Raw genomic sequence first — 26,534 nt, 5'->3', positions numbered from 1 at the left:
TGGCGCAGGTGGTAGGTAAGAACATTAATTGATTTTTTTTTCAAAACATGTTGCAGTATAAGATTGAATGAAAAATAATAAATCTAATTAAATGAAGAACATATTCAAAAAACTAAAAGGAATCAAGGTAGAGCGAGTAGGACTCTACATAAAACCTTTTAAAGCAGTTGTTGAGCGAGTAGGTCTCTTCAATATTCTGAAATATAGAGCGAGTAGGATTCTATGTTTCTCATACAGATGTTTTAGAGCGAGTAGGTCTCTATGTTTCACATACAAATATGATATGCGCATAAAATAATGTATTTTCAAGACGCGATTCCAAAATTGTGATTATCAACCATACATGAGTGTAACACGCGAGGAATATAAATGAAATTAGAAAAAAAATAAAATAAAATAATTGAATCTAACATTAATGGTGATTTTCCGCGATTGTTCAGGAATGCTTCTATGTTTGACGACGCCACTGTGTTGCGAGACACTACTAACTTATTTGAGTAACCCATACTTCCGGAAACGCTAAGTATTGAGTGGCCAATTCTTCCGGAATCGCTTTTGTTCCTAATAATGAAGTAGTATGAGTTTCGCATGTTCTGACAGCGAAAAATTATAAAATATCGTTGTTGGGAGCGAGCTTCACGATTCTACAATGAGTGTGTGTATCACGCGTTTCGTTAAAACCTTCAAATGATCAGATATTTTATCAGAAATAAGACAAATGCAACGTTCAGATCTTGGCATGATTCATAGAGTTTGTATGAACACGTTAGAGTATTTAACAATTTGCATGTTGTCGCGTACCTTAAATATCGGTAACGACATTTGCGTATGCAAAATGAATTTAAGAAAAGGAGGATTCTTTAAAAATTTTCATGTAGACAGTCACTCAAAACGGATATATTGAAATTATTGGTTTTGAAAATTTGTTCAACGCAATGGTGAATTTAAAAAAATAAAATTGCTAGATTATGAACTCAAAAGGGGTTCGCTATGTTTGCGAAAATTCTGTCGTGTCGAAGTCTTCATTAATCATCAATCATTGACAATCATCACACGAACAATAAACTGTAGAGAAGAGGAAGGATGTAGGGAATATGATGAATGAATAATGATAATTAAAAAAAGGCTTGAATGCTGTAAAGAGTGGATACTTGAAATAATAAAATATATTCTATGAATTCTATACTACCAAAGTGATTTTTTATTCTGATGAAACTGGCACCACTGAAAATCAAAGTTGCGTAACTATGGAAACCGTTAAACAATTGCACTTCGTTGATATGGATACGGACATGTTAAGGATTTGTTGATACGATAAAAACAAGAATTCTTTTCATTCTGCGATCGAAGCTTACTTCTAACAGACGTGTCTTTTCTAGGTGCTTAGGTTTGGTTACGACACTACACACTCAGAAAAATCCACACGATAATCTTATGTAAAAAATCACGTATATTCCAGAAAAGGCTTTGTCATCGGAGTTTACGTGATGTTCTTAACAACCATCGGATCATAATTGAATATGAAATGGACCGTATGTCAGAATCATTACTGTTGTCACATATTTTTTATGTGTCACGTAGTTACTTGAATTTATTATTGCTGGATCTTGTTGTCATTTTCTTTCTTGGTGGAGAGGCCTTTTCATGGCTATCCAGTGAATAAAGGGGGGCCTGTGGCATCATTGTTGTTGATAGCTGTCTCCGATGTGCTGGTGTTTTTTAAGGTTGGTGTGGAGGGAGCGCTGTTGTCCTTCGGTGCAGATGTCTTCTTGTTCAGTTTTTCACATGACTTACCATATTGAACGGCTTTTTGGCAATATTGACATGTGGCCATCTGATTGTCATAGGTAATAAGTGATTTGCACGGAATTCTTGTATCTTGGCCGAAATTGACATAAGAAGGTATAGCCTTCTTCAAGCTCATGCGTAACAAACGTACGCAATTTAGAATACCTGGAAAGAATTTCTCCGTACTGGGACATAGTTTTGCGTATATAAGGATCGATGACGCTTGAGGGGAGATCATGCACACGCACTTCTATAGTACTATCTTCCATAAATACTGGTATGATGTACTTGATATTTTCATGCTCTACATAGTGCACATTATTATTGTCTTTAGCGAATTGAATTGCATCCAACTCTTTATAGAACTGGATATAAACCACTTTATTTGTCTTGTTGCGTTGAAATAAATGCACACGTTTAATATCAATGTGCATTTGCTCTTTAAGCAAACCATCAAGTTCTCGTATACAGGGTCCGGCACTCGAAGTGTAACCAATTAAAAAGGCCATAAATTCAGTTTGGAAAATTACTTTTACTTAATTCAAAGTACAAAATGTGTAAAAATAATACAAAATTCAGAATCAATTCACTTTTGCTCGATAAGACCACCTTTTGCCTTGACTTGATGACTTGAGAGAGCGAAGGAGTTGCTTCGTTTGGCCGAAAGCGGTCAATTTCCGAACATTGTATTTTCTGACGAGAATTTTTCCAATTGAGCAATTCGTAAACTCTCAAAACGATAGGGTTTACTTGATCGACCGTTCATACGAGAATTTGAGTCATCGATTGGCCACCAGGAGGCAGCACCCGCAACAGATAATGGTTTGGGCCGCTGTAACCGCAGATGGACGCTCTCCAATCGTTTTCATCGAGCCTGGCGTCAAGGTAAATGCGACATATTATCGGGAAAGTATTCTGGAGGTTGCTTTGAAGCCGTGGGCAGACAAACATCTCGGTGGCAGACCATGGACGTTTCAGCAGGACTCGGCACCGTCTCACAAAGCTCGAGTGAACCAAGAATGGCTGAAAAACAACGTTCCGAACTTCATCACGTCCACACAATGGCTCTCGAATTCACCAGATGCGAATCCAATGGATTATTCTCTTTGGGCCATTTTGGAGAGCAAAGTCCGAACTAAAAGATACACCAGTCTCGAGGCGCTGAAAAAAGTTATTGTCCGCGAGTGGGCCAAAATACCTGCAAGTCACATTCGGCCAAACGAAGCAATTCCTTCGCTCTCTCAAGTCATCAAGTCAAGGCAAAAGGTGGTCATATCGAGCAAAAGTGAATTGATTCTGAATTTTGTATTATTTTTACACATTTTGTACTTTGAATTAAGTAAAAGTAATTTTCCAAACTGAATTTATGGCCTTTTTAATTGGTTACACTTCGAGTGCCGGACCCTGTAGAAGGTCGAATTTTGCACTGCCTGAATTCAACAATAATTGTATTCTTTCGTAGCGGCGGTAGCTTTTGTTCGTTTGGTTCACTCATTTCGAGATCGTTCTATTGTTCACTACACAATACTGTACTTGGTTTCTTCCGTCCCGAACGTAAGCGGTTTTGTTTTATCGACTGACTTGGATGAGATGAGAAAGCGAACTGAAAAAAATCGTATCAGTTCGGTAAAATTTCATTTTCAATCGTATGAAAATGGAGTTTATAGCCACTGATCGTCAGCATATCGATACAAATTCATATGACTTTTGCTGCAATTTTCAAATGAAGCTCCCAGAATTCATCGTCAGTTGAATAATCGTACCTATTCATTTGAAGTTTTGCTTGCTCAGTTTCAAATGCTGCTTAGCAGCACAGTCTAGTCTAGCTGCTTCATGATCTTCGCTCTTCGAATTAATAGAACTATACCTGATTTTGGTAGTTAAACAGAGCTTTGATTTGAAAAGAATCGATTAAAGAACTGAATGGTGCCATTTCGGTACGTCAGCGAACGTTGTATGTGTCATAGTGTGAAGTTTACTGCAGTAGATAGATCGTCAGTGTGTTTCACATTCGGTTTCAATTGAATTGAATGAAGTTTTACTGCACTGACCAGCACACAAGCATAAACTTCTGCGTGATGTCCACTTAATTGCTGCAACCCGATTGATTTGGTAGTTATTAGGATTGAAACGCAATAAGGTTCAGTTTCAATACTATTAAATGTACTAAATTATGGAAAAAGTCAATACTACAGTTTCAACCAGCGGAAGTAAATAAATGTCACTATGTGCATGGAAGGATTCTTAGTGTCAGTAGGATCCATACTACTAGCCATGCAATAATTCTGTACGCTAAGAATCGGCTGCGAAGTCTGTTGAAACAGAAAGGCCAAATTCCACGAAAGGAATGTATTGCCAAGACTTTGCTTATGTGCATGGTAATTGCAACCATTAGACAGAAGAGAAGACGTAATAAAATTCACTGTCATTGTACTATGATTTAAAGAAATTTATCATGTGTAAATGTGTTATATTGTCTGTAAAAAAAATTCATTGGTTTACTATTGGTAACTTAACCCTCCGAAATGGTAACGGTTACCATGGTCTTCGTTGCAGTATAGTCACAATTTTTGAGAGACAAATGAATATACGCCCTTATTCTGAATAACGACGTATTGATTTTTCGATCGAATGTGGTTCGATCGAATCATAGCTACCTTTGATTTTGCTAGCGTTATGGGGAATACAAATGCAATACGAGGGAAAAAACCATACGACGTTATTCAGAATAAGGGCGATTGATGCAGAAAACACGTGTATTGATAAATAAAAGGTGTCATCTCAATGCTCGGTGGACTAAAAATATTTTTATGCCTTAATTGCAGCGACAATACCTGTATTAATACATTGTTCTGTATAAAACCTTCGAAAGCGACTTTAATGATCTGCATAAATGGCAACTGAGCGATTTCTCCAAAAACCTGATAATCTGGCATTTCTGATTACCACTTTTTAACATTGGGCGTTTATCCCGCCACAAAATCATTGAACGTGAACATGACAACCCCGGACTCCACAAGAGATGCCAAGTCGGCAGATTAGTTTGTAAATTTGCAGATTTCTTTAAGGTACGGCAGATATATTTTCGGCATCTAATTTTACTAGGTTTTCCAATATGTTTGCAGATATTCTGCAGTTTTCTGATTTTTTTTGCAATCAGTAAACAAACGTTGCAGACTTTTGACAGTGACTCGGCCGTTATTTCGCTCGCTTAATCTATACTGATATTTCAAAATTTTACCTGGCATTTCTGGACTCCATTTCTAATGCTCTCTCACTGATTTGTTTTAGCGGATATCAGCAGCAACGTTGCCAGGTATACCGATTTATCGGTATTTATACAGATATTTGACCTCAATACCGCAATACAGATATGTACTCCCAAAATACCGAAAATTCACGGATCTTGCAGATAAATACCGATTTTCGTTGATAGCATGGATATACAGTAGAAAAGGTTGCTACGAGACCATTTTTTTGCTCACCAAAATGAGCTTTAGTGACATTTCCGTGAACTTATGTTGACGAGATTCTGATACCGATATGGTACAGATAGATTTTTGCGCCGAAAACAGATTTTTGGAAAAATGACCTGGCAACGCTGATCAGCAGCATTGATGTCAAGAATGATGCAAACACCATTTATATGAACTATGAGTTGTATTGATCGTTTATTTTCCGTATGTAATAGATTATTTTAGGACCAGCGTTTTGTTTCAAAATGGAAACGATTTTATAGGTCCTAAATACAAGTGAAAATATAAAAAAAATAGACAAAATTTTTCTGCATATAACATATATATTTCTCCCCGAGATTCCTTTTTCGCTTGCGTCAATCTTGTGAATAACAGGTAGTGTTGCTTTTATCCAATCAGTACAGTACGAGCGAAACTATACATCGCGCGCATTAACGTCTTCCAGATGCACTATGAAGATGGTGTTTGCTCTAGTTTTGAGTGCGATCGCAGTTTATACTATTTATAAAATACTTCTGCTATTGGGAACAATTTTTACTGCACCATTTGTCACATTTGCCAATGTAGTGTACAGGATCTATAATCCTCCTAACTTCCCAATTTCGTACTACATCTTCGGCAATGGATTACTCAGCTCATTCACCTTTCCGTTTGAGTACATAGTTTGGATTATTTACAAGGTGATTGTCTTCGTTGTCCTTCTTCCGTTCCAGTGCCTGGCGTTCATCATCAATCTGGTACTATCAGCATTCAGTCTGCTCAACATGGTAATGCTCTCAGCAATAATAGTGAAGCTAGTATTATCGCTGGTAAGCGTGTACTATTTCCGAGATCTAGTTTTCAAGTACATTCCATTGGACTTGTCGGAAGTGTCCTTGGAACGGATCGGAGCTTTCCTGACCAGTTGGAACTGAAAAACTAATGTACAAATTTTGTCATACTGTGATATGCAACTGATTTGTCTGAAATTAAACGAGCAGTATATTATGAAATAAGTGTTTTTCCGAGTTTTGTTTATAACGTGTTATGTAGAGAAAGAAACAGAAAACAAATCTGTTATTGCGAAATAAATCAAGTTTTCATGTTATAAATACTAGTTCTAGTTTATCATCCCTATGTCCGGTAGTAATGACCTTAACACTTCAAAAAAGCTTTATGGTTTTTTTACTAATAGAAAAAAACGGTCAGTTATTTCTGTATTTCTGTTGAGCCGGATTAGCGGTTTAATTTAATGGATAACAAACCAGTTTTCGTATTTTTGTCTTTTCTTTACGTTTCGTCCTAGACTCGTCAGTGCAGAGCAGTTCAAATTGAACTCCTTAGTGCAAACTTAAACAGTTCAACTTGAATCGATAACCAGACGTAAATTTAATGCTATAATACATGTGACATGTCTTTGCTGACGTGCTGAACGAAAACAGTTTTCGTATGTTCGAGCCCTGACCTAGAAGGATTCTTTTTGTCAATAAAATCATGCAATGATTCTGTAAGCCAATTATCTTTTGCAAAGTTTGTTGATACAGAACGGTCAAATTCCACAAAAGTAATGTAGTTGAGTAACCATTTTCCGTCGGAAAAAGAGCCGGTAGAAGATACTCTAAACTTGATGGATATACCTTGCAAAACAAAAACTACAGACAGGTATAACAGTTGTATCAGAAAACTGTCAAGCGTTATCATGCCACCCACTTGAACAATATACAACGTTCGTTGAAATTAAATCCAAGGTCTTCTCGAAAACATAATTCGGTCCAGTAAATATGGAGAACGTACTGGTTCGTGCACACAAGAAATCTGTCAGAAATTTGCGGAAAAGTTCTGTCGTGTTTTTTTTTTTTCAGTCGAAACCTTGATCCAAATAGCAGTCGCGGAACTTAACGTTACCGTATCTAATAACTCATTGAACCTCATCAATATAGATGAGGACTGAATACGGACGGCAATTGTAGGGTTTAACGGTCTCAACTTCTTCAGGTCCTGACGGTATACCGGCAGTTAATTTAAAAAAAAAAACAATTTGCCAGGTGTAATTATTTTGAATGTCACACTACAGCAGTATTCCCCGATTTAAAGAAAGCTTTCTTTATGTACTCATTCCGCAACGCGATAAAAAGGATATAAGCAACTACTGCGTAATTACCTCTTTTAGCGTAATTCCGTCGAAAAGGTTTGTAAACTCATCACGGCTTCATGACTAAGCCGACGACACTAAGCGCTCTACAACTATAAAGCAACGGTCGTTATGTACACACTTCTTTTTTTCGCTTTTGATATAATCAACCACGACATCACGATTGCTGAATTGGCCAGACTTGGATTCCATCAAACTTTTCTTCGTTGACTAAAGTCATACTTCAAAAATCTTCGTTTAGTAATTAAAGTTAGTGAAGCTTTTCGCAGGGAAGCCATATCGGACCTTCAATATTCCTTCTGCACTTCAACGATGTCAAATTTCCTCAGAAGGATCCTCGTCTATCGTTTGGTGATTATGTCATAATAATACACTTCGTAACAAAACCCTGTAATTTTACATCTTATAAGATGCACATATGTAATATAGTGTGATTGGAAAATGACATGACATGAAATTCATTTAAATAAAAAAATAAATACTGAGAACGACTGCCTTTGGATCACTGGATCACAAAATAAGCCCGTTGATCGGTCCAGCAGTCATTACAAATGAAATTTTCCGTCATTTGACAAATTTGGTCTCCACGAATTGCATCGTGTGAAACAACAACAATGAAAACGAAACAAAACAGTAACCACTCACAACAGTACGGAGCCATTTTAATACGAACACTGGATGGATCCGTCACCCCTGTTCTGTATTTCGATCGAATCGGATTGCTTCGATCGAATGCGAAATTCTGCATCTCGATCGAGTTCGAGTTTTCCATACAAAAGTATCACTCGATCGGATTACAGAATGTAAATTTTCACATTCATTCGAAATAATCCGATTCTATCGAAATTCAGAGTAGAGGTGCTTGTTAGGAAGATCGGTTGGTTGCAGAGATCATTCAAACTTAGTCTTCCATAGAAAATTGTTAACAGTTTCCTGTTTCAACAAACTTCGCAGCTTATTCATAACGTACAGAATATAGTACTAGCCATAGCACTAAAATCCTCTTGACAAAAAATCCTTCTGAGACAGGGCTCGAGTACAAGACAACTGGTTGTAATGTAGCGTCACCGCCAACCCTGGGTAAAGAATGGAATCACGATTAACGAGGATACGTTATACTTTCTAGTAATAGGACTTTTGGGAATCAAAAGAAACTTGATTCATAAAATTATTTCTTAGTGTGTGCTTAAGAAATAACCTGCGAATTATCGCGGATCACATGAACAGTAAATTCTTAGAAATTAATTATCTATTTGGAAGCTAATTTTTCAATAAATGAAGGAAAGGAAGCAAGTAAAGCTGAACATGAAATCCGCTAATAACCAACACAAATATGTACATTTTGAACGAAATGTACCAAGTATGCTTGTTTAAATTGTGTCTGCTCCCGGCGAACGAAAAAATCGGAATAAAAGAACGATATAAAATAATTTTGTCTACAACTATGAGAGTACTTCTGTCGGTACTATTGGAATGACATTGACCAAAAGTATTTTTAACAAATAAAAAAAAAGCTCCCTTAAAATTAAATTTCAATCTCATCATTTTCCTGATACTGTATTCCTCCAGTTTATGAAATATCATACATATGGCATACATTCTAGCGTTTCGCATATGGTTAATCACAAGAATTGGATTGATTTCATAAAGGCTTAGCATTTATTTGAAGAAGTTTACTGATATTTGAATATTGTGTGGCAAACAAGTCGCGTTCGAATTCATTCGAGTAAAATAAGAATGGCTTATTCGTATTCGTTCGAAAGTACCCTATCGTCGTATGGTCGATACAGACGTAAACAATAATAAGGGTGATAGGTTAGTTTCGTTTGGAAAAGATTCATAATAGTGATCTTGTGTTTTCCACCATCTGCAATACACAATTTGATGGAATTGATGATATTAGTGCATTTGGTTAAAATTTGAAAATCCCTGGGTTATAATGGGATTTATTAGGGACTGATTTATTACCTCGTCACTCACCACCAACCCCTGTGAAGCCAATTTCGATCATTTTAGAAACCGATACAAGATAAAAGTTGTCGTAAACTATGGTATATATAATATATATTAAAACGTTATAGTAGTAGGTAAAATCTAACACTTCGTTTAATGAGCTAGGTTCACACAAATATGATATTTATTCAAGGAGACAAAGGATGAATAACAAAAGCAACGACTCGTTTTCCTCGTTTATTTCCATTTCATACAAAACTTATTTGTCTCATAATCGAAAAAAATCACCATTTAACAAAAGTTACCCGCTCATCGCTTTTAATAAAAAACAACATCACAACTATTGTGATACCTTATTATCCTGATTCCTACGGTTTGTTTTCTCGCCTTTCACTGATATACAGAAAAATAAATAAGACAAGATAATGTTTTTTGGCAGTCATGTAATTTTTATTCAGTCACCAAGCATCAAATGTACAGACAATCGATCTTACTTGCAAATGGACCTACACTCACTTACCACTAACACGCGTCTTACGCTAGGAATCGTTCTCCAGTCTCGCAACACAATCTCTCACAGCGCTCATTTACATACTGCTTTTTTACTTCTATGGCTTATTTTTTTCACGCGGAATTCATCAGACACTTTGAAATACACAATCGTGAAATTAACAGAGTTTACACTTATTTTCTTATTGTTTGTCTCTTTACACTATTTGAACATACATACAGAGAAGCAGACATACAGTTAACACTTTCGCAGTTATCAACTATTTTTAAGCACTCATGTTTCCTAGAAACTCATGATTTTTTTTCATTATTGTATGGCCAATTCTAAGTGTGTCAGTCCGTTGTATAAAGGTCCATCGTGGCATCCTCGTCTTACATAACTCTCAAGCAACTATGTCAGATATATTTTTCGCACACTGTTATAAAAATATTCATTTCGGTATGTATTTTCTTGGAATTCTATACAGTCACAGTCAATATTATCCCTTCTCCGGACGCACTATGAAATCAGTTGTTTCGAAACCTCCAAAGTTTCAATCTAGTTCATGTGATTAGCCTACTTTTGTTGGATTTTTGTTACACGGTTTCCTTATTATTTAAAATGTATATATTATACGAACATGATAATTCTTTTTGATATTTCGCTAACCCAGTTTCCCCCTTTGGAGGTTTCCATATTATTGATGAGATGGGTTTTGTATTTCAAACTCTACTTACGATAAAAGATACATTGATCCCGCACTCACTCAATGAACCACGGTTACTCAATGTTTTTGTTGTAGGATGTAAAGTAAGTTTGATTAATATGAACGAAACAAATAACTATTTCGAATATTCTTGGAACACTCATTTACTTACACACGCTGTTGGAATCCACGCACTCTTCTCTACAAAGTTGGTATTACGTTAAGGTTCGTTTAAAATCAGTCATTCATTTCTTGAGAAAGCTTTCTCCGCTTTGTTTTTCTAACACCCATGATCTTGTCCGAGTGCATGATTTGTAAATTTCAATTCATTTATTTTTGCTTTTAAGCCTGTCAATTTGTGAATGTTTCACTAACATTAGTATGATTGTTGCTGAAAAGCTTTCTCAAATCACAGTTGTTTTCATTTTTATTATTTCATAATTCAACTTATTTCATTTGCGTCTAGGTGTGTCAGTATGTATAGTTCATTATAATTCCGATAAATTCCTACTTATATTCTAATGGATTTTTTTTTTCATATTTCCCCAGTACATAGTTTGTTATTCATTGGTTTCGGTTAGGTTCCGTTTAAATTCTGATTTTGTTTTTCGACATTTCAGAGTTTTACAGAAACTGATTCCTAAGTTCCTCGATTCTCATCTGGAAATTCGCATTAGAGACTAAAAATGTTCCATGTTCCACTCACATTCATTGTTCGTCTAGCTAAACAGGAGTAACTGAAACCCTAATACGTTTATCATTTACCGCTTACAGTATAAATATTTGACTTTTTGGAACATTCATCACCAGTAGATAGATCTCCCAGATACTCTCTCGATTTCTTTATGTACCACTAGCACACTCTCACTCACCCACACGCGTTTGCACTTGTTCTCTTTTTATGTTTAGCAAGAAGGAAAAATGTCACATCACTCCACTTTTATTGTTATCTGTTTTATGTTTTTCCTCGCTTCACCTATTTTAGATTGAGAGTTCAGTGTTTCACTGTTTGTAAGTCTTTGTATTTTGTTTTGTATGTAGGTATTTGTTTGTATGTTTGTTTCTTTCTTTGTTGCTGTATGTACCTGAGCAATGTTTGCTTGTTTTTTTTTCACTTTTGTTTTTACTAATTAAGTTTGACTGTCTTAAGTCGACTGTCTTAAGTCGAAAGTCTTTTTATTTTATACTCGCGCATGAAAGAATTTTTTTTAAATTACTTCGACTGGGAACCATGAGTTTATTATGTTTAGGTTGTGGTATTTGTATTTGTGTGTTGCGTATCCGTTACAAGTCTTTCGTTTATTGTAGGATTAGCTGCTTATTATTAAACTGATTTTTCGTTCTTGCGATTGTTCGAGTATGTTCAACGCTAAAGATGCTTTCCCATGTACACGACATTATTTTACACTCGATGGAATGGTACAGATTTTTACACCAGTTAAACAGACTCATGCATTTCATAATACACAAATATTTTCGCTTTGTTTTATAATAAAGTGATTGAAACAATAATAAGCATTGGATTTGTTGAGTGCAACCAACTGCGCACAAAATAGAGCTGGTTTTTATAGTTCTAAATTGGTTGTAACGATCGATCTTGGTGGACTTTAAGTCGAATGCGTGTTTTTCATTGCCATAGTCCTACGAAGATACGAAAATTATAAATAGTAACAGCATTACAAGAAGTTTTTAGTTTGGAATTGAGATCCGTTTGGTTTGAGACCATTTACCATAAGGATACATTTGGCTTGATACATCTTTTATTTAAATACAATTGGAGTAGCTAGAATTATTGTTCGTTGTTTCGGGAAAATTCGACTGTATTCGAAAAAAATGCAACACTTCTTTGTGTAAAACATTTTATTTGATAACTGAAAATTGAAATTTTAAGAATAACTAGTTTAGAGTGGATACGGTGAATTCTGCAGGCATCATCAATGCCCCAGGAAACGCCTGTTGTCCTTCCTCCGGTCCCACGAAGGTGACAATCTGTTTTGGGAGGATCTGGCATCGTGCCGTTACACAAAACCGGTGATGGAGTGGTACGAAATCAAGTTTCTATTTTTACCGATAGAGGTACATCTGTTAAACTCGGCAGAATTTCGCTCAAGAGAACAATTCTGGGTGATTATACCGGGAACGCTTTAATAAACTGGGAAGGCTCTCAAAAACGACAAGGATTTGAAGAAATAGTGTAAGAAAGATGGCGCAAATGTTGCATAGAGGGAGTATCGAGTTCAACGTGCCGATATTTACCGTAGGAGATGAGGTTGAATAAACCAACTCGCCAAAAACATAACTTATATGTTATCATTTAGTTCCTAAGAGTTTAAAACTCCAACTTAGAATAATTTGTTGGTGATGTTGCATTTTTTTTAGTACAGTGCTTAATCAATCATCATATTTGGGCTGTTAATAAGACGACCGTGGTAAAAACTCACTTTCAAGGATCACATTGAAGGAATCCAGGCAAAGTGTAATAAATATATTAAATGTTTATATCCTCTTATAAACAGAAATTCTAAGCTCTGTCTAAATACAAATTGTTAATTTATAAACAAATTTTCAGACCAGCCATGCTTTATGCAGTACCAATTTGGTCAAGTTGTTGTTTCACCAGGAAGAAAACGCTTCAAAGGATTCAGAATAAAATTCTGAAAATGATTTTGAAGCGTCCTCCCTGGTTTAGTACAAATGAGTTACACAGACTCACAAATATAGAACCATTAGATGTAATGTCACATAATATTATAAGCAAATTCCGACAAAAATCGATGCAATCTTCAATTGAATCGATTCGCTCTCTGTATTAGTTAGTAAGTTAGTATATAAGTTCCTTTTCCCCATTACACAATACAAGTAGGTTTAGAATTTTCCCTACACAAAAATCTCAGAATTGCGGAAGCAAATAATGTCCTCATGGTAATAACCAAATCATATATATATATATATAATAGGGCTGAAAAGTCACCACTTGTGGCTGAACACCCAATTTAAATCTTAATAATTTAATTTTAACTCATATTCCAATAAATAGTTATTTAAAAAAATAAAAAAAAAAGACGACCGTGGTGTTAAATGAAAAGTCCAACATAATTTGATTCAGTTGTTACCTTTTGAAAATTAACGAAGAAACCTAGCATGTTATCAGATAAACTTTTTTGAACAAGAGTTAAAGTATTCTCAGCGACCAATTAGCTATGATAAGTATAACTATGAAACCATCCATTGTAATAGAAAACCGTTTTGCAAAACGACTTTAAGCCAGACGACAACTGGCTTGTAAAAAACCAGCGCCCTATGCATTGAACCACCAACCCGGGACATCGAAAAGGATCGGAATATCGTAGCAAATTAGGTTTGAATTCGGCGATGTCAAACATTTTTACCAAAATGACTATGACTGAACCAGAAGGATCTCAGTGTCGCCAAAAGGAAATTTTAATTATAACTTAAATGTTTTGAAACAGATGCATGTATCATGTATTTTAGATATTAATGAAACAAACAAATATGAACTAATAAACTTCCGTTAGTAAAATAATGATAATTTAATTGTTTGACATTTATATGCATTCATTTGCAAAGGGAAACTCGTTTGTAGTCACATCCATACGCGTTGTCAGAAAATATCACACTTCGTTCTGGTTACAATTGAAATACGTAGACAAAAGGTTCCATCCAAATGTATCACATCCGTTTTGTTTTCGCTTCACCCACACACACGCACAGGCACAAGTACAGCGTTTCACGCGTACGAACTACAAAAATAAGATTAACAAATATAACGATCTCAACATCGTTCCCGCTTCCAGGCCCACACAGCATATCTTTAGTATCGTCTATTGGTATGGATTCTATTCATTGTTCAGTCGAATTTCAGTCGGTCGATAGGTCAGTTTATGATAATTACAGGTAAAGGTTCTATTAGTTCAACGATGGAAGGTTTATTTTTCAACTTTGTGCGTTTTAAACCATACAAATTAATTTTGTAATAACATATTCGAACTCTTGTCCATAGGATCGTACTATTGAATTAGTTATAGTTACAGAATGTGTTATAAATTATTATCATCCGAAACGTAACAAACATTATGGAAAGGATTAAACTTCGAGAATGTTCGTTAAACGCCAAGATTGTCCTTAGAAAAATCTTTGTATACTCGGTCTGCTCCAGTTTGTCTCCAACAATACCAGAATGATCAAATTAAGTGAGTGAAAACCAAACAATTTCACACATAGCATTCCCTGTATCACACCAACTCGTCAATCCATCTCGATTCGTTCGTCGTTACGAATGAGGTTTTGTTTGTTCCGTTCATTTCGTTTTACATTTTATTCAGCGTCTCACCACAGCAAGCAACCGAAGCTAAGATCGCAAATCCACAAATCGCACGCAATCGTTCCTCGTACTAATTTACCATTACTTTCGTGTAATTGCATGACTCTTACTTTTTTTGTTTTTTTTTTGGATTTTTATCTTCTAATTCTAATATATTGTATAGTGTTGAACCGTAAACTACATCTTAAGCTTTCTTGTTTCCTTCTTATACTGTGATCATATGCATACGCAAATAATTGTGTTTATTATTTTCTTGCCTTTTTGCTCGGGGAAACCCAAAACTAATTTTCTCGAAGATACCATTGGGCCCAAGGAAAGAAGGACAAAGGTCAACGAAATATTTCTTTCCTCAAAAATATTACAGCAATTAATGTGTTCGTGTTACACTTAAAATATATATTACTTTCTTAAAAACCTCGAAGGCAATATGCCTCCGAACCCACCCAATAGGAATAAACTGACCTTGCCTCACAGAGACGTTTTAAAACGGAAAACTGAAAACGCGCCGTTCGACCAACTGTCGTTCCGTAATATTTGTCGAATTAGAAGTATTTCGTTCCCCCTTCATTTGCCGGTGGATATTTCATGATCACTTGCAATTTAACGGTAGTTAAATATGTTTCGGTCTAAATCTAGTTATTACTATGGGTATTTGTGGAGGTTGAATTTGATGCAGTTTGAAATGTATTTTGCATACTTGTAGATTAATTAAAAATAATAAAACGAGTGCCACGGTGAAAATGTACATCGTACGAATAACAATTTTATTTGTCAACAAATTTACAATCGAACTACCGAAGCCCAATAGTTTGCACCTTGTGCAGGCCACTTTTCGAAAATACACCCGGAAATTTCACTATGGCACACGTTTCAACTAGTAGATCGAAAGATTTCACTTGTAATGAGGACTGTATATGGGCATGTGTCTATGTCTATGTTTCTGTATGTGTTGGGGAGTCTCGTAGACTCTACTCGCTACGCTTGAAAAATAATTGGTTTGATTTAGTTGACTTACAGAGTAATCATCTAAAGTTTGCTACTACTAGTACTACTACACACTGTTAGTTAGCTAGCTGTACACACAGTTCCTGTTCTGGGGGACAAATCAGATTTCTCTGGAGCGACCAGCGACAACAGTTGGAATCATGCGGTATTATAACTCATCTTCTCTCTTCCCGTTCGTTGATACAGCGTCCGCCGATTCACAGACATAAAAGAGTAGTTGTAAGGGACTTACTTGTCGTAGGGTGATACTGTAATTGAAGCCATTTGATCAAAATCGAATATTTAAAACGTGAGGAAATTCCTAAATTCGCAGCGACAAGTCGAAGCAGAGATGTTCATTGTTATGGTAGTTATAAGCGAACGACTCATTATAGTCGATAAAACTAGCAGAATCTTCGAGGACACACGAAACATCTTGCAGTGACGAACGGTCGGAAGGGTTCAGGAACGGTTCGATAGTAGATGAATTACATTGCTGGGACTGTGCTGGTGGTGCCGTTGGCTGCTGTGTAGTTGAGCGTGTTACCATTAATGCTGAATTAAATCTGTAAGTAGTGGAGAATCAATTACAATGGAATAAGGTGGGTGTGGGCGTTCAGCATGCGTTATGTGGTCTGAAAATTGTTTAATTCTTTCATGAAAGTGTTCTCGACATCGGTATAGGCAATGATAGATGATAGTAAGCGGAAATTGGAATGTCCCACTTCAATACATAAATAGATCAACTGCATGTGTTCACAGAAGATTTGAACATGATTGAAAATGGGATTTTTGTGGCCTCATTAATTTGGAAAACACTAAGGGAGTGTCAGTGAGTTCCAACTCAATATGAGGCTTCAAAACGCATATTTTTAAAAAATAGTTATTTACTGGTGACATGCTAATAGTGATGTTGTTCGACTAACTACAGTAAGTATTGCACAGTAAGTATTTTTTGTCTTTCTCATATAGAAAAGGGTTATGCAATCACTGTGAAAACCGATGTTTTTTTCCGGAGGGCCGAATGTCAAACCATTTGACTCAGTTCGACGAACTGAGCAAATCTTTCTCTCTATCTGTATGTGTGTGTATGTATGTGTACCAAAATGTGCACTCGATTTTCTCGACGATGGCTGGATCGATTTTCACAAACTTAGATTCAAATGTAAGGTCTCTTGGTCAGATAGGGTGCTATTATATCTCTCAACGACTTCCGGTTCGAGAGTAACGGGGTGAAATGTGCAAAAAAAATGAATAAAAAGTGCACTCGATTTTCTCAGAGACCGCTCAACCGATTTTCTTCAACTAAGATTTAAATTAAAGGCCTTCTACTTATAGTCCCATAAGTTGCTATTTAATTTCATCTGGATCCGGTCTCCGGTTCGGGAGTTACAGGGTACAATGCGCAAAATGAACAAAAACGTGCAATCTGATACCACTGATCTAATTTTCACTAGCGTTAGTTCAAATGGCAGTTCTTACAACCCCAAATTTTAGCAGGATACGACTTTCGGTTCCGGAATTACAGACTGATACAGCAAAAAATATATGGAATTTTGATTTCAGCTGGTGTTCAGCAAATTGCTGCCGCAGCACTTAACGTTCCCCTGTCTAATAACTTATTAAACTGCATCAATATTTACGAAAAATCAATACGGACGGCAATTGTAGGAATGAAAGCCTCAAATTCTCCAGGCCCTGATGGAATACCGGCAGTTATTTTTAAAAAGTGTTCGCGTGGAGTAATCGCTCCCCTCTGCAAATTATTTCGAATGTCTCTCGCTACAGAAGTTTTCCCCAATTTATGGAAAGCTTCCTTTATGTTCCCAGTCCACAAGAAAGGCGATAAAAAGGATATAAACAACTACCCTTAGCGCTATACCGAAGCTGTTCGAAAAGGTTATACTGACACCAATTTTCAATCACTGCAAGCAATATATCGTCGATACTCAACACGGTTTCATGCCTAACCGCTCAACAACCACAAACTTACTATCGTTTTTGTCTTATGTGTTTGATGCAATGATGGAACACGACATCACGGTTGCTAAGTTGGACAGACTTGAATTCAGTTCGAACATTCTTCGTTAATTGCAATCGTATCTTAGGAATCGTCGTTTAGCAGTTAAAATTGACGATCATACTTCCGGAGAGTTCCTCGCATCATCCGGAATACCACAGGGAAGTCATCTAGGACCGTTAATATTTTTACTGTACTTCAATGATGTCAATTTTGCCTTGGAAGGTCCTCGCTTATCGTTTGCTGATGATGTAAACATCAATTACCTAGTTATGAAAGTCGCGGGTTATTAATGGGTCTCGACACATTACAAGTGCGACGAGAATTATCACGCGCTTTGATAATAGCAGATATATTCAACGGTAGGATCGACTGTCCCGTTTTGCTCAACGAAATTAATATTAATGTGCGACCCAGAGCTCTCCGCAACAGTGCTTTTCTTCGACTTCCTATACGACGTACCAACTATGGCGCAAACGGTTCTATTATTGGTTTACAGAGATCGTTCAACCGACGACACGACCAGGCACTCCGAAGAAAAATCAGCATTAAAACTGTTCGCTAACGATTCACCGCCAGTTACCACAAATCTAGCGACCCCTTGTAAATGATAAAAATAATCTTCTCGAGCAACACTGTTTAAGTTGCTATGGACTAGTTACCAAGGAACCCCAAAACAAATAAACATGTTTTGAAAGCGGTGGAATAGTTCTATTAGTGTTCAACTTTGTCCAAATTAAGCAGAAATGCATTTAAATGAACTCGATTTTCGGAATTTAATCGAAACTATGGATGAAACCAACGAACGAGGACAATGATCTGCTTCCAGCGATTCATCCGTACACTTCAACTGCTAGCTTTTCTGGGCAGTAGGATTCGGTGTAATATACCGGTGTCAAAATTGTTTTGTGTCGGTTGATTGCGCAGCAGTAGAAACAGTATTTCACCTTGTTGGCCACTATTCGAGGATTACTAGTGAAATTCCACAATGAAATCATTTTATCGTACGTTATGCCGGTCGCAGAGCACTAGCTCGTTGTCGGTCATTTCCATGTCTTCCTTCTCACACAACGGTTTCAAGTCAAGACCTGAATTTTGAACTTGGCTTTATAAAAGACATAACTCATACTCCTCAATTTTTACATTCCGCTCGAGTCAGGTAAATCCATTAAAATGTTCCGTAATATAATAACCGATCTGAAATTTATTTTGTTTACATTCATCTTGCCTTCGGTATGCAGTAACCAAGGATATGGTGACTGTTATTCAAAATCAATAAATATATCAACTTGTGCTGCCAGTTTAAAAAAATTCACTAGCGTTTCCGATTTGACATTTCCAGTTACTGAGGGGTAGTTAAATTTACGATACAGTTTTGATAGACGAGTGGCAGGTCGTGTCGTCGGTTCAACCGTGTTTCATCTGGGTATAATTTTAATGTGTCACGAAGCAGAATACGTACAATTTTTCTGAATATTATTAGAAATTATCATTAGGACCAAATTGTGTCTGTTGATTGTAAATAAATAAATAAATAAACTCTTTAGGACAAAAGCTCTTTTCTTTATCAAACCGGGGTTTTTTGACCGACGTGTTATCTAGGGTTACTAATTTAGTCGGTAATTAATTTAACAATAAGCGCATTGCATCAATAGTTACCTCATTACTGGAGTCATCATGTTATTTTGTGGATTACTCTTACTGTGGAATACCTTAGCCACAGTCCAAATAGTGGATCATCACTCAAAAGTTTCTCCACGTAGGCAGAATTAAACATAAGTCTCAGGTGCAGTTATATGGAGTGACGGCCAACAAAGAAACCCATGCCTAACACGTGATATACTGTGAGCCTCTGTGTGCCACTTTGTGCCCTGATTTGAAAATGAAACAATGTATTGAAACAACTAATTTTTGTCAAGATTCAATATCAGAAGTTTCATGACAATATTTTGATGTAGAATTTCATAAGAACTTAAACATGTCGCCTGTTGTCCTTAGTACAAAGCATGAACTTACTATTAAAAAGATTCATTCATGGTCTAAAGTTTACTGGCATACATTTTTCTTTTCAAATAACCTTACGAAAATAAGTCCGGGTGAGTAAAAACTGGATACCTGGATGACCTGTCAATGGCTTTGTTACAAACGCCGACCTCAAACAGTCATTAAAACGTCTTGATCGTTGATGAACGACTTGTATAAGATCTCCCACTGACCCGGGCTAAAAAAAGACACTAAACTACGAATGATATTGTCAGACGAGCCCTTTTTGCCACGATATTTTCGACGATACGCTCGTTACCACAATTGAACGATGTACGTCACTATTTCAGCTTGTTCTGAAGTCTTGGCAAACGGTTGTCAAATGTTTAAATAAAAAAATATGAATATTTGAAACATTTTATGATTGAAAAATAAGTGACGTGACAACGTTTTGCTACCAACATTATTCCGATTTTATCGCAGTCTTACACAAAGCAATTACAAGCGATGGAGTGATGTTATCTGGGAAACAAAGTGTAAAAGACACCTCGAAACTATTCGAAAAACACAAACAATGCACGATTCTGTTCAGCTGATTATTGATTGTGATGATCGACGAAATGAGACCTTTCTGTGTACAAACGATGTATGAACTTAGTAACACACATAAACTAGAATTAAAAGGCCACAACATAACTTTATTGTTAAAGCTTCTAGATAGGGTTACGAGAAATAAACACAAAAAAAACAGATCTAGCCAACAGCAAAAGAAAAAGCCGATGTTAACGAATGCAAAAAAAAAACAGTTCAATAATTGCTATTACCTTCGACGAACATTTCCAGGAAGGAACTAGCATTCCACGACTTGACACTTTCTAATCATTGTTATTAGCTAGAACTGCAAGTAGAGCTCCTTCAGCCGCATCCCCAAATCATCACAATCTTTTGTCTCGCTCATACTTTTACAATCACGCGTTATTATTTTACATGTCTTTGCTAACTACCAGTTCACTTATGTCGCCTAGTGCCCAAAGATACATAATAAAATGAGAGAAAGAAATTGAAAGAGAAAAATAGGGTTTACACAAGTTTTTCAAAACAAAGCAGAAACGTATCAGAAAGAATCAAAAAATCTTCATCCCACAAACCGACCGCTTAAACCAACTAATTCGAAGTCACTACACAAACTTACCAACTCGCATCATTCGCCGGTTGCTTAAGTTTTTTGATTTCCTTCAGCGCCCAGTTGGCTAGTGTTTTGGTGCGGCTAGTACGTGAATTCTTGCCATCGTTCAACAGCTGCTGGATTTGAGGATCTTCCACTAGTGGCAACAAATCAGGTCCGAATGCCGAGCACATATCGCCTAGCAGGCCGCACGCAATGGCAATGTTTCCATCTGACAGCTCAGTGTCCTTTGCTATTGTGATGATGTAATTTACGATAAACATCACGTGCGGTTGCAACAGATTGACATCGTCATGAGGACTCTTGTCGACACCCTTCAGACCCTGCACGATTCCGGTGTAGGCTTCAAGTACGCTTTCTCGCAGTTCGTTCAGATAATCGATCATATCGTAATCGTTAGGATCAACCTGCACTTGTGTCGCATGTGTCAGCATTTGCAACACAATGGTCAAATATTTCTTGAAGTCAGCTCCAATGCTCAGTGCCATGTCGCCAAAAACAGATAGAATCTGGGGTTTGACACTCCGATGAATCGAAGGGTTGCTGAGATTTTCCAGTAGCAGAGTCATAATCTCGTCGCAATATGGGAGGATTTTGCTTTTAAGCCCCCGGCAAATATCTCCGGCAAGACCGACAGCAGTGCAGCAAACCTGATACTCTTGATGATTTTTCAAACCCATATACAGATATTCTCTGAAAGCATCCATGTACTTGATGAACTGTTCTCCGAGTAAATCGACCAGCGTTGATACTGCCATCAAGGCATCTTCCTGAACACCTCCAACTTTACCAGAACTTGAACTGAACATGGTCAACAGAGCCGTCATAATAGCATCCGATATTTGGGGAGCGTCTTTTGCATCAACCTTTCGCAGAACCGATTGAAGTGTGGCGCAGAGAAGCGACTGCAAATCGTTGAACTGGTGTCGATCGTTGTGAGTGGAAATGTGTGATTCCATCTGCAGGACTTGATTGAGTCGTTCCAGAATAACCATTGTTGTTTTCTGTACCGAAACGTAACAATCCTGTGGAGAATTTTTGATCATTTCCATCAAAGCTTCATAGGCAGAAGAACGCAGGTTAGCCTGAGCGCCGTCTGGACGGTCAGTCGTTTCCAACAGATTGCTAATAATAAAATCGAAGTACTGGGACAGACAGTATGTCTGTGGAGGGTCGTCATCGACATTTGCGGCATCATACGCTGCTTCCGATAAACCGGTGAAAGCCCAACAAACATTAGTAGCAACACGGGGTTCTGCTTTCAAGCCGTTGAGTAGAGCTTTCAGCAAAAGTTCCAGATACTGCTCATTGATTGCCGCTTCGGGAATAACCTGTTCAGTTGAAGAAAAGAAAACTATTTAAAATATACAATTATGAAATATACGAAACCAGACAATACCTCGCAGATTCGACCAAATGTCCACGCACAAGTGTCTCTAACGATTACGCTCTGGTCATACATTAGCTCGATCAATGTCGGCATCGCTTGTTCCACCAGGGGTTTCAGTGTGTTCACCTCCAGCCCACTAAGAATCGAGCCAAATACCATCAGTGCAGCATCACGGTACCGCCAGTTCGTCGACTTTATGTTGTTATTCACAAAAGGCAGAACATGCGGAACAATTTCGTCTTCACAACATGTGGCCAAAAGCATCAGGCACACACCAGCAGACTTGGAAGGGTTCCAATCATCTTCGTCGTCGAACTCTTCTTGTCGGGTTAGTTTTTCCATCAACACCGGGGCAAGGTATTGCAGTGCTCCTCGGGCATAGTGACGTGATACACGATTTGGAGGTCGACCGGCTTCCATTGCTTCCTGGGCTTCGATGGCCAGATCGATTTCCTCATCACTAACATTGGACCAGAACTCTATGCCCTGCAGCGCAACCTGTTCGTTATCACTCTTCATTGCTTCTAGCGTAATAGGAAACAAAGCCTGTGCCATGTATGCTTCCATGTGCTGGTAATAGAGTGTGAGAATTTTCACCAGGCACTGAAGAGCCGCCACACAAATTTGCGTATCCGAACTTTGAGTCGCCTCACACACAACCTCCATGATATAATTTCTCTCTGCCGCTTCCTCAAAGTTAGCTTTAGTAAACTCTAAAGAATTTAGCAGAGCATTGGTGGCCGCTAATCGGACGTGATTTGAAGGTTCCGATTTACGCATTCCATGGATAATGGCCGTTAGAATTTGATTCGATTGATGCTCAAGGATTTCTGAATTGATGTCTTGACAAATATAACCAATTGCCTCGAGGGTGGCTTCCCGTTCCATCTCGGTGGATTTTTCGTTGACAACATTATCCACAAGCTTCTGCATCAAATTAGCCCACTGACCAACTGGTAGCTCAGCAACAGCGACATAAGCAACGCATTGGGCCGCTGACGAAGGTCGAGTACTTTCAGTTCCCAAGGAGGCGACGATCTGAAACACTAAATTTTGTATTTTTTCTTACTAAACAATTCGAAACTACTCACATTCTTTTTTACGTATTCTCGCATATCTTCTGGGAATGAGAGCCATCGCTCCTGTGACTGATACTTGACGCTGGCATCCTTACTAGTGAGTTGATTCTTCAATTGCAAACCGGCTGCCATACGAGCCACCGGCGAATTCCCGGCAAACACCAACACATCGGACAACGCTCGAAGAAAATTAGGGAGATTAGATGCTGCCGCCTGTTCAAGGTAGTTCTTTGCCGCAAGCAACTCATCCTTATCTGTAATTTCAAATAATTAATACTTGATTATAGAACGCAAAGCATAAAGGTTTACAATCTCATTCAAACTTCCATTGAATTATTTCAGAAACGATCACCAAATGAGCAGAGATTTCCAGTATCAGAAAAATTATAAAAGTACATCTAAAATTTCAAATTGTCATATAATCAGTGCATCGTTGGCAACCGCCGTAATAAAATAATGCCTTGTGAATAAATTTATTGTATAGGTTACGTTTCAAATTTGCGCTATATTTTATTCTGGTAAAAACGTTGAACACAACCATGCATATACGAGGGGTCAACCAATAATTTTGAATTGGTTTGTAATATGTCACAAAATCGGAAATTTTATGCTGTGAACCATTTTGCAGTTAATTTTAACTTTTGGTTGAAATCTGACACTTGAGCGGTTATTTTATGTCAAGTAGTTAAATTTAACTAAAACTGTGGCCCATTTCAAAATTTGAAATGAAGTGAAGAAGGAAAGTTATATGGATTTATTTTCCAATGGAAATAATTTTAACTAAAGAATTAATATTAGAATTTTCATTGCAAGATTTTTTTGTGTTGGAAAATAACCATCGAGTGTCAGATTTTAACCAAAAGCTAATTAACCGCGAAATGATTCACAGCATTAGAAACAATCACATAATGACAATCTTAGCCTGTTTAGGCTTTATTCAGAAATTTTCTGTATGGCGAACATGTCAGATTTTGTTTCAAACTCAATCTTTTCATACAACGCTTTAGGGACAATGATAACCGCAAAATCAATACAGAATGCAATGTGATTTTTAGACGCTTTCTGTTTTATTCGATTTGACCATTTGTAATAGCACTTAGAATCAAAGTAAATCTAAAGAATATTGTCCACTATGAATATTTCATTCGTTCATGTAAAATCGACATAATTAAACAAAACAGAATGTTCCATGGAAAATTCTCGAATGAGCAGAACTGTGTTCAGCTACAATAATCGTTAGCAATGTGACACTTTAGTTAAAGTTATAAAATGCATTCCTGGGTGCAAAACAGACATAGCTTTCCAGTACAAACGGTATTACCGCAAAAATGTTGCAAACACTTCATTTGGTCGCCCCTTGATAGAATCATGCTGCTCACTAATCCATGAATATACTCTCCACTTACACCTCCATGATGACATGAAAGACGTAATTTCAAGATATTTTCGAGGCTCTTTTCAGCCTTCAATATGCTGAAAACATTTCAGACCCTCCACGATGCGACCCTAACAATCGCTTTTTAAAATTCTTCACTCGAAAAAGTGCCCAAAACTATCCCCACATTGGCCAACAGGCCACCTAAATCTAAAAACCTCTTACTGTGATTTTTTTGCACTCACCTGGCGATACGGTTTTTTCAAGTACTTGAACGATTTGCATAGTTTTTTCGATTTCCGCAGACTTTACAACAGGAAAGAGAATTTGATGTCGTGCTGATGCAAGACCTTATCCGCAATGTCACACACGCACAGCGCGATGAACTACTCAGCTTCGGTTTTTTTTTCCGCTATTCCGCCGTCTTTCCAGACAAATCCACCAGAAGCACGATCGCGTGGAAAGTTATTTCCACTAAGGATTTCCCTCTTTTTGGCGTCACGAAAACGATTTATTATCACGAAAAAAACGTCACTTCCAATCTTATCGATATTTTTCGCATATATTTCGCGAATATGTGACACACGGACACGGATTTTTCCACAAAAGTTATCCACTCACGTTATAAGAAATTATTGGCAAAATCGCGTTTTTTCTTCTGTATGGCCGGCTCCTCTCTAGAAAGAGTAGCTGCTGCAGGCTGCTAATGCAAAGCAATGTGCCAAAAAAGAAGTGTTCTCGAGTCTCGACCAGTGCACTCTCACACAAAGCGTATGCCCGCCGTTATCAAGAAATGTGGTATAGAAAAGGTTAACTTCTCTTTTTAAACTGTCAAATTTGAACGCGATCCGTTGAATTTTCAATCATTCAAGCAGGGCTGCTAGGCGTACAAATGTTATGAATATATTTTTTTTTAATTTCACAAATTTGGTATTTCGAAATGCGAGGCAAGATTTATAGCCAATTCGCAAAGATTATAATTAATTTCCGTTTTCACATGAACATTGATTGTAAAATAAGTGAATTTGAACTTACTTTATGTCGTTTTCGTTTGAGAAAACTGAAACTGATCCAGTGTAGTTCCGTTCTATCACATAGTATTGTGGTATTATTCAAAATAATTTTTATCGATTCTTGAAAGATTAACCGGAATCGGTATGTTTGATCGTCTACTGATAATGACTACCGATTCGAGTAGTTTTGAGGGTAATTTAGAATTTTGTTTGCGTTTTTTGTTTCGCCCCTTTAAGTGATGGTATAAAATTTTTAACACACTTTACTCCATAATTTCGGAACCGCTAGACGAATTCGGAATACCGTATGGTACCAAAAGATCTTTCATTTAAACCTGAGTTTGTGAAAATATGACCACTATTTCCTTCGGAATCGGAAAACGGCAACCGAGAAAGCTGAAATCATTTTGTTTGGCCGTCTACTGATGATGACTATCGAATAGAGTAGTTGCGTGGCCCATTTAGATATATTTTTTAAGTATTTTTGTTTCGCCTCTTTTAATGATGGTATACAATTTTAAACACACTTTACCCTATAATTCCGGAACCATTATTATTAAAGAGAGGTTTTAACCTTGAGGTCATTCACCTCTTCGGGCCAGAAAAACCTTCTGACCC

At 37.1% G+C, this 26,534-nt stretch overlaps 1 protein-coding gene across 4 annotated transcripts; it reads right to left on the bottom strand.

Annotated features, from left to right (window-relative positions):
• Positions 1-9,572: 9,572 nt before the first annotated feature.
• On the bottom strand, positions 9,573-25,683 carry LOC131429288 (importin subunit beta). Of its 4 annotated transcripts, none has more exons than XR_009229410.1 (6): positions 25,149-25,683; positions 23,541-23,782; positions 22,459-23,487; positions 21,066-22,390; positions 20,698-20,894; positions 9,573-16,436 (listed from the first exon to the last, which is right to left on the bottom strand). XR_009229410.1 is itself a non-coding variant. In XM_058593345.1 (5 exons), coding segments are annotated over exons 1-5 (2,637 nt in total). In that variant the 5' UTR covers positions 25,189-25,682; the 3' UTR covers positions 9,573-16,435. The 4 variants fall into 4 exon arrangements, 2 of the variants coding, with proteins under 2 accessions (XP_058449328.1, XP_058449327.1); XR_009229411.1 differs by having other exon boundaries at positions 9,573-16,425; XM_058593345.1 differs by lacking the exon at positions 20,698-20,894 and having other exon boundaries at positions 25,149-25,682.
• Positions 25,684-26,534: the final 851 nt, after the last annotated feature.

This window comes from Malaya genurostris, chromosome 2 (assembly GCF_030247185.1).
Source record: "Malaya genurostris strain Urasoe2022 chromosome 2, Malgen_1.1, whole genome shotgun sequence".
NCBI lineage: Eukaryota > Metazoa > Arthropoda > Insecta > Diptera > Culicidae > Malaya > Malaya genurostris.
The sequence above is the reverse complement of the archived record's forward strand: the minus strand, read 5'-3'. Positions and strand labels throughout refer to the sequence as shown.